Source organism: Natator depressus, chromosome 3 (genome assembly GCF_965152275.1).
Source record: "Natator depressus isolate rNatDep1 chromosome 3, rNatDep2.hap1, whole genome shotgun sequence".
NCBI lineage: Eukaryota > Metazoa > Chordata > Testudines > Cheloniidae > Natator > Natator depressus.
In genome coordinates, this window is record NC_134236.1 from 195,866,058 (window position 1) to 195,878,966 (window position 12,909).

At 39.0% G+C, this 12,909-nt stretch overlaps 1 protein-coding gene across 5 annotated transcripts in view; it reads left to right on the plus strand.

Moving 5' to 3' along the window:
* KIF16B (kinesin family member 16B) overlaps positions 1-12,909 on the plus strand; it is a 274,972-nt gene that overhangs the window by 99,315 nt on the left and 162,748 nt on the right. For all 5 annotated transcript variants that reach the window (XM_074949613.1, XM_074949614.1, XM_074949615.1 and 2 more), the window contains exons 13-15: positions 5,957-6,076; positions 6,609-6,660; positions 7,905-8,042. In XM_074949613.1, coding sequence (XP_074805714.1) covers positions 5,957-6,076; positions 6,609-6,660; positions 7,905-8,042 — 310 coding nt within the window. The remainder of the gene's footprint in view (positions 1-5,956; positions 6,077-6,608; positions 6,661-7,904; positions 8,043-12,909) is intronic.

Here is a 12,909-nt window from a genome sequence, read left to right on the forward strand (position 1 = left end):
GTATTTTTGCATAATTTAAATATAGACATCTGGACAATTTACTCAGCCAATGTAATGTTCTGTTTTATCAGAAATGTCTGCGCAATGTGTTCTTTGAACTGTGTGTCAACAGTTAACTGTTTAATATTTAAATAAAGAATTAAGCTTTTGCAGTGGAAAGTGTAATGGAAATTAAGCTGAACCTCTTGGAGCAGATTATTAAAAGGGCAGTGTCATAATTATTTACCATTTTAATATGTGCAATGCCAATAGCATTAGAAAGTGTGACTAATCGGATGATTACAATATTATACTACTTCTTATACTGATAAGGGAATATTTGAAGTGTACTTTGGACCCTCTATATTTCTTCAAGTAACTGTACTGTTGGCTTTAAAGAAAACTTATACGAGATGTGATTTGCAGTTTCCATACAGGTAAAGTTACTAAAACAGTGTTTGAATTTCTACCTACACAAACTGCATATTTTATGGTACACATTTTACATGGTTCAACATGCCTAGCCCAAAGATTCAAACAAGTATTTTAGCACCATACTTTAAAAAAATTTAATGAGTAGATCTTCATTGCGGGATTGGGCCATAAAAGATTTGATTCCCAGTTAGCGCTACAGACTAATATAGTTCTGGGGGAATGAGTGGGATTCTGTTTTGGCACTCATGTCTTCCACAGAGTTGTTAAAGAAATTGCAGTTTCAGAATATTGGTTTCTGACCATGTGAGAACAAGAAAGAACCCAGGGCTGTCATTTAGATAAACAACTAAAATCCCATTCTTCTTGTAGCCTTGATTCAGGAAAGTGCTTAAGCATTGCTCAAATTAAGTGTGCTGAAGTGCTGTCTTAATAGGGATGCTTTCCTGAATTGGCCATTTACTTGTCAACTGAGCACATTTGATCTGGAAGTTAGTGAGATTCCAAAAAATAATAATTTTTACGAAGTCACTTTTCAGTGTAAAACTACAGCTTATTATACTATTTGATACTTTGTGTTCTACTCTTTGGCCTTGTTGTATTATTTTCAACAGCCTATGAATACAATGATATTTTTTTTTGTTCAGTGATAAGTGTAGAGAAGATGAATTCAGTATCTTCAGGTTTTAAAAATAGAAACCTGAGTTTTTATTCATTTTCAAAATGATAATTTTTGAGCTTTTTCACTCTGTAATTTGAATAATTGGTTCACAGCTTTTGAAAAATTGCTGTACAAATCCAGGTGAATCAAGCCATGAAACAAGCCTAAGCAGTTATTTGCCTCATAAATATGGCATGCTTATAGACCTTTGACTTATTTAAAATGAGGATCCTGCCTCCATGGGAACTGACCTTATTGTGACCTGTGGGATGATGCAAGGGTTATTTCTGTTTGCCTGGCCTTCCTTCTTCTGGTGCCTTCCCTTTACTTGTTGGTTTTCCACAAAGGAGAGGTTGACCTTTGGGTGACAGCATTCCAGTGACCTTGTGGCGGGGGTGAGGGGGGAGGAGGGAGAAAGACAGCACTGAGGGAGCAATAGCAGGTCTTGGTACGAAAACTCAGCTGATCATTCCTTATGATAACAAGAGTTAAAAGAAGCTGCCAGTAGGAGTAGGATTTATTCTTGCTCTCTTGCTGACCCTATCTCCCCTACTCTGGCAGGGGTTGCAGTAGGGAAAGACAATTTTTCTTGTACTGACGTTAGCAAAGTGTGTGTGTGTGTGTGAGAGAGAGAGAGACTATTGCTTTCATAACTTCGAGGTAGTAATTGATAACGATCCTTATTTACAACATGCTCAGCATGAAAATGATCACTATATTTGGGGTTAGAAAATTTCTCCCTCTTCAACTTCCATCCCCACACCCACTCACAGCACACTGATCAAGCTAGATGGGAATTTTCACTTTTCTCTATAGTATTCTGTAGAGCTTACCTGGCTGAAACCGAGGTTGGAAGAACCCAAGAGAGTGCCCCCATAATGGCTATGGGTGGACTGATGCAATCCTAATGAAAAAACTGTGTGCAATTGTATTTCTGAGTTCTACAGTTCAGAGGAAGTTTCTCTTCATGGTGTACATTTTTCTTAAAAAGTGTCCCAACTTCATGTGGAGGGTATCCTTGAAGTTGGTTGTTGTGCCTTCCTTTCTCAGAACTTTTGTTCATGTTTGGGAGTCCATGCACTAGGGACAGTGTGGGGATGAAATAGGACACTGTGGTGATCCTTGTACTAACCTAAGATTTTAAAAAAGAAATCTGACAAACACATTGTATCATATGTAACCATATTGACCCCCAAATAGGTCATTGGCAGGAGTGGATCTTTTAGATCTACAAGACAGACCTCTACAGCTTGCGCTAATGGAGTAACTGCAGTAGTAGGCTGTTGTCCTCTATGTGAACCATCCACTAAAGGGGAATGTGATTCCTGGTGGTTTCACAGGTCAGGCAGCTTCTTTCTTCTCCACACTGCCTGGGTGCTATCAGAGGGCTCTTGAGAGCAGAAGAGAAACAGAACCCTCATCTTGGTTCCAGTGCCCAAGGAGTCCCTGCTTGCCAAAAGGAGCAATTGCAAGGAAAGCCCTGCTTAGTCCTGAAGCCCCAGTATGGAGCAAGCTCAGTTGACTTTTGTGGGGATAGTGCATGTATAACCCACACACCACCTAGGTGTGGTGCTCTGTCCCATCTAGTGGCACTGAGACCACTTTACAGCCTTAGCTAAGAGGTGCTAGACTCTCTCAATTAACTATTTTTTAACTTTGGTAAAAGTGTATTTTCCCCTAATGTTGTTCTCAGAAATGGATAAACATTCTAGCTGAAAGTTTCAAAACCGCACCTCCCTCAGTGTGAGGCAGACACCTGGCATGGAAGATTTTCAGCCCAAATCAGGCTCGCCGATGGGGTGGGGGGGGAGGGGGAAATTGCCCAGGGGCCGCCACTGCTGCGATAACCCTCTGAAATCACCCAGGCAGGCTGCGGGTCTCCTAGGCGCACCCGAGATGACGACCACTCCAGGTCCCATGCTTTGGGGGGGCCCGTGGGCTAGCATGATTGGCCAGCCCAGCGCGGTCTATTGTGGAAGTGATGGGGTTGGTCCCAGAAGTGGCAGATTCGTCACTTCCGCCCTGGGCCCCACACCTGCCTAGGGACAGCACTGAGGCCTGCAATTGCTGTCGGCGGGCCTGGCCCAAATGGCTTAAGTTCAGCAAAATTGTAAACACCTGAAAACAGGTCTTAAATGGAAAGTGTTGGGTAACATTAACTGTGCTGGTGCTACAAGCTCTGTCTGTAATACATACACTAATAGGATGCATGTGTATTGACAGGTTTCAGAGTAGCAGCCGTGTTAGTCTGTATTCGCAAAAAGAAAAGGAGGACTTGTGGCACCTTAGAGACGAACCAATTTATTTGAGCATAAGCTTTCGTGAGCTACAGCTCGCTTCATCGGATGCATACAGTATGCATCCGATGAAGTGAGCTGTAGCTCACGAAAGCTTATGCTCAAATAAATTGGTTCGTCTCTAAAGTGCCACAAGTCCTCCTTTTCTTTTTATGTGTATGTGTATGTAATTTTCAGGAATATAGCCAAAATAAGAGATTGATAATGGAATTCAGTTGATTTTCTGGTTGTAGATCTGAATAAATGAACAACACATCACTTTTAAATCATAATTAACCATTTTATTTTTAATGGTCGTCAGTAAATTTAAACTTTGTTTACCAGCCGAAAGGAGAAGCATTTTTCATTGCTCTTAATTATTCATAATTGATTTTTCTCCCTCAGTTATGATTTCTGGACAACCTAGCAAGCCTATTTTTGCCTCAGCAAGGGATGTTAGCAAGTGATTTGTTCTGCTGAAAAAATATGTTTAACTCTAAATATTTCATGTGTTGTGCTGGGCCAAAACTGCCAGCAATTTGCAAACGGCCATCAACCTGTAGTTTTTTGAAGTATTCAGTCTTGTCATATAGAAGTGTTATAAAGTATGTATATGAGTAGCTCTTATTCAATAAATATTTAATATGTGATAGATGTTTTTGTCTGAAATTACTTTTTCACTCAAACAATGATTTAAGCTCTACATTTTAGTTTTATAAGGTGACATTTCTACAATATCAAGGAATTGCTGAATGCAGTTTGAATGTCCGAGAGCTGCAGGGCAGCGTTAATCACGAGTTCATTTGTTTTCTGAACGCTTGAAAACTTTAATTCATATTTTACCATTGTGGGGTTTTTTGGTTTTTGTTTGGGGGTGTTTGTCTTGTCATTGTAACATTTTGGCTTGACAGAGGCAATGTTGGAAAATATTGTTCAGATTTATGTCAGGCTTCTGTATTTAGGGGAACTTGCATAGCAAGTCAGCCCACATGGGCAAACATTGTAAGGTCTTGCAAGACCGATAGGGGTCATATCAATGAAATGAATAGGCAACAGTCATTCCACTGTCACTAGACATATATCTTGTGTGTTTAGAAGTGCCACTAGAAAAGTGTATGCTTTGTGATACACAGCTGTGAGATTTGTTAATTTCTTTCTTTTTACAATGTCAATTTCACTTGTATAAGAAAAATAAATCCTGGAGTTTTGCTGTGTGGTTTATATTTAAAACCGAAACAAAACCAAAACTAGACTTCAATAATAAAGGTACCTTTATATCTAAACCTTGTTTTTTAATTTTATGTAAATATTATACTAAACCTTATTTCAAAACAAGCTATTGTTTCTAACCTTGTTATATACATCAATATATTATTCTTTAAAGATGTTACCAGAAATCATTTAGCACTTAAAGGTTGCACTTTTACTCATGCTGAATGGTACTTTTCTCTATGAGTAGTCCCAATGGAATCCAGCACTTGAGGAATTGTGTACAATTGAAATTATGGCTGCAACTGTTATTTATTTATTGCTGTCAACATTCTGTGCTTCTGTTACATTATAGGTTATGCTAATTACTCAAGCTTGTTGGTTTTTCAGACTTCCAGGCTCATTATTGAGGAAGATTGTTTATTTAAAGTGTGACCAAATAGAACTCTCTGTTTTCCATCCCTTATGCTTACAAATCCCATATGAAAATCCAAACTCTTCACACAACACCAAAAGTAGCACATAACTTCCATTCAGCCAGCATTAGTAGAGGGTTCTTTTGAGTAATCCTCCTAATCTACTTTACTGACTAGTCCTAAATAACCCATTTAGAGAATTTCTGAATAGCAAGCTTGGAATTCCCATTTGAAAATTGAAATCTAATTTTTCAGTCTTGTTTATTTCCTTGTGACCTTTTGTACAGTGTCCAACTTGAGGTACGTCTGTGCTGCACATTCATTTTGATGGAGTGTAGAATACATATGCTACATGCCCCCCGAACATGGATAAATAATAGTGTAGACAGTGAGGCACTGCTTAGGTGAGTAGAACATAGACTTGCTTGAACTCTGGGTCTGTACCATACTGGGCTCTCTACTCGCCCAAACAGTGCTTATCCCTTCTAAAATCAGCAGTGGAGTGTCCTGCAGCTGCCTCCCTACTGCTAGAGCCTTTCCCCACTGCAGGGAGCTGTTAGAGCCTTTCCCCACTGCAAGGAAAGACTCCTGCGGTGGGGAGAGACTCCAGCAGCTCCCTGTGGCGGGGAAAGTCTCCAGCACTGGGAAGCTGCGGAGACTTTCCGCACTGCAGTGAAAGTCTCTGGCAACAGGCTCTGGCAGCTGCCCACTGCCCAAGATTTTGCTCTAGAGGGAAGAGCTCTGACAGGGAGGCAGTGGAGAAGGGCATGGGCAGAGAGAAGCTGCCAGAGGCTTTCCCCTCTGCCTCCTCTGTGGTCACAGCTTGCTTTTCTCCTCTCTGTGTAGCTACACATACCTTACACGCAGGTGATGTGCAGCGTAGACATTGCCTTACTGATTCATTAAAAAGTGTTAATTAAATAGAGAATTAACAGTAATACCCTTTTTCTGCTTTGAGAATAAAGTAAATTTTGTCATTGCAGGAACAAACCTTAGCCCTTAGGAAAGAAGGAATTGGTGTCGTTCTAGATTCGGAACTGCCTCACCTCATTGGCATTGATGATGATCTTCTCAGTACTGGGATCATCTTGTATCACTTGAAGGTAAACACACTTCTGTGCTTCCGCAGTCTTTGTCTGCCTCATGCTTTTTAAATGGACAACTTTAATTATAGTACTAATTTATAATCTACAGTAAATGATCATTACATTTCTCCAGCACTGTGACATCATCTGTAAAAAGGCTATAACTTGTTCAAATTAAAATATGAATCAATTAGAGCCTAGGTCTATCCTGAGGGTCAACTCTTTAACCAACGATAGACGTATGACATTCTTGCGAGCTCTAGTGGTTTTTCATTCGTCTTGTTATAAAGCTTGAATTGAAATCCAAATATAGATTAATTGCCTAAGAACCATCAAGGTGGTTTTGCTCAGTCCAAGTAAAATTTGAACTAACAATGTTTTATAATAAAGATTGTCTGATAAAGCAATTTTAAATTGTTACTAGATAATCAAAATACTATGTGTAAACAGTACTTTGATCCAAAGTTCTGTGTTCGTGGGGATGAGTAATAGGATACGTTTTTAATCTTATTTTGAAGAGTTAAAAAAATAGCTTTTTTTCCACGTCTAGGAGGGCCAAACGTATGTCGGCAGAGAAGATGCTGCCACAGAACAGAATATTGGTAAGAAAGTTGAGGCATTTTTCACATCCATCCTTCCTTGTAATGTCCATTTCTCTTCCAACATCCAAACATATAACATGTTTAAAATTTCCCCTCCTCTTTAGTTACTGATATTCATATATATTGCTGATTATGAATGTACATTAATACTCTTTTAAAAAACAAAATACACAAGAGAACTGCATTTCAATACAGTGATTTTCATTATCATAATTCAGTGGGACTTGGTTCAAAGAGTATCTAATAGTATAATTTTTAAAATAGTTCGTGGGTTTTGGCAGACCTTCAGATCCATGCACCATGAGATGCATTGTTAACCTGGTCATTGTAAAACTGAAACAGTGCCCTATGATGATAATGTCCTTTTCTGTGTAGTAAACTGCTGTAGTCAAGACCACGATCATTTGCTTAACCTGTTGGCATGCTGACGGTATTTTTGTATGGTCGTATTGGAAGCTCCCCAGGCTGATAGAGACAAGGCCTACTTAAACTGACCTGCATATTCTCTTCATGTTGGAATGAGAGCTAATTCTGGAGTACTGCATGGCACATGTTATGTCTAGTGACATTGATAGTAGTTTCTGCTGATAAATCATATCCTTTGGGTATAATTTGAGAAATTAGAATTGGGCAAATACTTATAATGAGTTTCTTTGGTCAAAATATGCCTGGCTTTGCGTTTGTAAACATTAAATTAGAGTGGGTCCCGGACTCTGAAATGTTTGACAAAATTGGGTATGATTATCTGATTGTGGTGAAAAACAGAAACTATTTTTCCATGAAAATTCACGTGGGAAGTGAGAGGGAGAAGGAAAAAAGCTACGTGGTCTAGAGGATTAAGCACGGGGATGGGAAACCTGAGGTTCTGTTCTATCTTGACCTATCCTTTAGTAACTGTGATTGCAGACAAGTATTAAGTATTCTACATTATAAACATCCTGTATTTTCAGATTAAATTTAATTGTCCCGAAGTTACTCATGCAGATAAAAATAATTGCTCCCCCAACTTACGATTTGTCTGGAAGGTATTATTGTCCAGTGGAATTAGAAGAAAAGTTGTCCCTACCAAAAAAGAGGCAAATCAAATGTCCACATGGGTTGGTGGAGAAGACACAGAATATTGTCCAGAGTAAAGTGACTAATACATACTCAAATGCCTGGTGATGTGCACCCAAAATCAACGAAAAAAAAATCCTATTAAATGCTAGGAAAATAACTCTTTTCTTTGCTCTGGGGTGTTTTAGTTCTTCATGGCGTTGATTTGGAAAGTGAGCACTGTGTGTTTGAAAATCTCAGCGGTACAGTGAATTTAATACCACTGAATGGAGCACAGTGTTCTGTGAATGGAATTCAGATTACAGAGGCCACCCAACTAAACCAAGGTATTTGCTCAGAAAAACATATTTTCTCTCATGGTGTTTTGTTTCTCCCTGGTGATAACTGTGAAAAGCCTTTGCATCATAAGGATACAGTTGTTAAATTCAGCTTTAATTTTACTGTTCCATTCCTCCTCCCTCACTACCCAAAATAATCAGTAGAGCCTTTATTTTAGGTTTCTTTGGTTGAACTAGAGAAATATTATAATGGAAAGAGAATGTTTAATAAGTTTAAACCATTGTTATGAATTCACACTCGTTGTTAAATATTTGAATTTACGGATTTTATACAAGAAGAGAAGGCTATGAAAGGTTAAAAGTCAGATTGTTCGTATATCTATAATAATGAAAAGGAATGCTAGTCCATGTTTGTTACTCCCTCTCTTCCTCCCTCCTTCCCTCCCTCCCCCCCAAGTCCCTAAAGGCCAACAGAGCAGGACTATTTTGGACAGAGGGAGTTTGTTCCAGACCTGCAGGCCCTTCATGGAGAACATACACTCCTGCCAATCCCTTTTAAATAGATGGTGATCCAGATCAAGCACCTCTGCTGACTGCAGCTGTAGGAGAATGGTATGAGGAGAGGGGTGATGTCCCAAACAGGAAAATCACAAGCTGTTTAAGACATTTGTAGATTTAAAAACAAAACCTTAAATTTAATCGAGAAACCAGGAGGCAGCCAGTGTAGATCATGGAGCACAGGTGCATTGTGCTGCCATTGGGAGGCACCAATGGATACATTTTGCACCAGCTCAAGTTTTTAGACTGACCTCGAACAGAAGTTCTCAACCTTTCCCATTCCAGGACTACCCCAGAACCCCCCATTCATATAGCAATGCATGAAGCGTTGGGTGATTGTGACACCTCTGTGGGTCGCAGCCCCCAAGTGGAGAACCCATGGTGGGCTTCCCTTTATTAAAGTTCATAACTTGTATAGTCTCATCAAGTAGCTCTTTTAGTTCCACTGGTATTGTCTTTGCCACCAGAGCTTGGTGGTGAATTGAAAATTTTCAAATAGCTTGGGATGCAATAGATGCGAGTCTAGTCACAAGGTCACTGTGTTTTCCTGTCCTAGCTTGGGCACCATCAGTGCAGATAGCAGCACAATCATGCCAATCCAACCCAGTGTCAAGAAATGATTGTTGGAAAGCTTCAGAGACCTTTCCTCCAGTAGCATGTCCTGCGTCAGTGGACAAGAAAACAAGAAGTCTTAATATATGGATCTTTCCCACTCATACTGAACAAACGTTAATTTGGGCAGAAAGCACATCAGTATTTTCATATAGAAGTACTTTCTCTCCTGAACTCCTGTAAATAACTGTTCTTCAACATTGGCAGCCATGTCATAAATTTGTCAACTTATTGCAACATAAGAGGGGAATTGCTTTTACTTGACTGGCAGTAGCCTGTCCCAGCATGCTGATGATGACATCTGAAGCACAGAGTACAACGCTTCCCAAATTGTATGAGGCTCGGTAATTTTCATTATTTGTAGTGTCACCCAAATATGAATGAGGACTTTCATATTTACAGTATTGCCATTTCATTCACCTCTGGTGATTTTTGTGAACTCAGAACATTTAACTTGAAGAAATCATTGGGTTTCTTCTGTAAAGTTAGTTGCTTGTTTCAAAATATCTCCATGCTCCCTCCTTTTAATGGCCATACACACACTCCAGCTATGGCAGTAAATCCTAGGAGTGTTCCAGAATCTGGTAAGCATTCTGATACACATTTTGGTGTGAGTCCATTGAAGTGTAAGTGAGGGTTATTCATAGAAGAGGGAAGAAAAGGTAAGAAGGTGGGGGGGAGCACTTGTTGCAACCACTCTACTGTTTGGATCAATGCAACAATGCAGGGAATATGTTCATAGAACTACGGTAAATTGTAGCCTGCCTTTATCACTGGCAAGAACAAGAAGCACTCTGCCTCTTTCTGTTCACCTTCATTAATATTTTTAAGGTTATTTGCACTTTTATTTTTCAATTTATTTTAAGCACCTAAAAATGTAATCCTAACTTTGACTAATGCTTATGACTAAAAGTATTGACATTAAAGGGCAAACTGCACTTTAACAACTGAGGTGTGAAGGAGTTCCGTTTCAGTGTAATGCCTGCCTCACCTTAAATAGGGCAAAGTTCAGCTGGGCCCTAGAAGGAGCTAAAATTTTGAACTCCATTCCCCTCTCTCAAGCCTATGTAGTGATTGTTCCTCTCATGAGGATTAGGGAAAGAGATGAAATCTAGTTGGCTTGATTAGGGATTGTCAAGCCTGCTCATTGATTCAGTTGGGTCACCATTCCAAAGGGCTAGAAGCAGATTTCTCCATCCCAGCAACAAAAGCATCCCCCTTCCCATCTTCCTAGACTCCCCCAAAATTGCTGTTGTAGGAGGATGGTTGTGTGAATGGGATTAGGTATAGGCAATTCAGTTAGATGTGGTGGCACAGTTTTTGCCATGGAAAGATGGCATCCTATAGGGTTTAGGTGATTAAATTCATTTGGGGATGAGAAGGAATTTTTCTTATGGTGCAGACTGCAAGTACAGTTAAGTTTTCTTGACCCCTTTACTTTCTCTGGAATATTTGATGTAGGGGCTGCATGGTTTTGCATTGGGTAAGTTATAGAGGTTGTTGGTTTGAACCAGGTTTTTGGCAAGCAGCTGTCTTTTCTCTGAAATAAAATATCTAAACATTTTATTGTAGCTTTGTATTGGCCATGGTCTGTTGTAGACTTTGTGAAATTTTAGTGCCAGAGCATATCCCAAACCCAAGCACAACTGGGGTGAGTGTGGCCATTGCATACAAAGAGTTAGGATTTGTGGAGGAGCCCTTTAGTATACTGTGCAGAGTGAGGCTCTCCTCAGTTGTGCTGATTCCACATGAGAAGGGGCAGATTGGAATTGCTGTCAGAAGTATTTGAATGAAATCATGTGACTGTATCAGATAAGGTTTTGCTGCCCAGTATAGGAATTTTTCCTTTGTTAAAATTATTTCATCAGGATTTTCTGCTGTTTGCTTAAGCCAATGATTCTCAAACTGTGGTTCATTGAACGCTTGCTGATGGCGTGGTGCAGTGTAGCTACTTCTGTATCCATCTAGGCATTTAACTGCAAAGGAGCTGAAATAAGAAGGAGCCAGCCTAGTTGCCTTTACTAGGTGGGTGTATATTTACTCCAGGGGTGTGGAAGAGGTGTTCCTGGGGTAGAAGGGAGTTTCCCTGCTATATTCCTGTGCATGCCTTTTCTTGGACAGAGATGCCTGCAGAGCAGACTCCATCTTGGCCACAAGGGTGCTAAAGTTATTCTCGCACACACACACGCGCGCGCACACACACACGCGCGCGCACACACCCCTCCCCGCAGAACTCATGAGGTAGCTAGTTGTCATGCTGTTCTGTAATACACATATCTTACCACTGATTATTAATGTTTACTTTCTCAACCTGGAATCTCAGCACCTTTAAATATCTGCTCTCGCTATTTGTAATTTACTGCTGAGACTTTTAAATGTGTCCTTTCATTAGTAAATTACCATTTATTTAGAAATGTGTTAGTGTTTAAATTTCCCTCGGAATAAATGAACATAATTATCACTTCCTTCTCCAAATTACTTCAAACATTTGTAAATTCTAGTTAATGTGCTTTTTGTCTAAATACAACTGTAATATTTGTAATACTGTAATTACTGTAATATTTTCACCTAATAAAAACATTTTACAAGATTTTCAGCAGCATTAAATCCATATTTAAATGTTTAACTGTTTTCCATTTGGAATAAATCCCAGCCTAAATCCAATTTGGATCCAGATTTAGGCCAAACTACCATCACATTTTTACTTTAAAAAATTCCCTTTTTTTTTTTTTTTTAAGAATTCAACTAAAAATAACTTTTGCCTTACAACCAGGAAGATTCTCACTATGCATCTGTTAGCTTTAATGGTGGCAACACTTTTTTTCAATATGGTGGGGATATGTGTGGTGATACAATGTGCGGAACGTGCACATTTTATTTTCATCCAAATGTTTTTTTTTCTGTTGAAACTGGATACGAGTGGGGAGAAATCAATTCCATTACCAGATAAGAATTCCGCGAGTGGTAGGGAACATGCCTATTGATGCTGTCTGATAAACCCTTTCCTTTGCCACTTACTCCCACTCTTCCTGAATGTAGATACTTAACATAAAAAAAATTAATAAATCATGCAACCCATAGCAGATCCAGTTGTTTCCATGACAACGTTAACTGTACACTTTGCTCACATTCTGATGGGGAATTGCATTGCTCAATATTACATGATTATACAATGTGACCTCTTATTTAGCAAATATTGTGCAAACTTTGGTTAGACTTAAATATGTTTTTTGTTCTGTTTTAATGTTGATACTAACCTAAATAAGTGCTCTCAAGTTGGAATAAAAATTGTATAATCACGCTTAAGTAATAGAAAGCATAATACTAAAATGTTAGTTTGTAAAATGTAAATCCCCATCTGTAAAATGGAAATAATAACATTCCCTCTACTTTACAAGGGTTTTGTGGGGATACATACATTAAAGATTGTGAGGCATTCAGATATTATAATGATGGGAGCCATGTAAGTACCTTAGATACATAACAATCTAAATGTGCAGCTAACAATGGAGTGTCCTCCTTTGTATGCGTAATCACTTAGTTTAAAACATTCCTACTTATTTTTAAAACCATTTTGTCAGATTCGCAGAAACAATAATGCTTATCTACATACTGATTCTGAAATTTCAGTTGACTTGTTTGTTGTTTTCATTTGGTGGTTAAAGTTTTTACAGTGAATGATTTTTACACTCACTCTGAAATAGATTAAGGAGTTTCACTGAAATCAGTCCCCCTCCACCCTCTT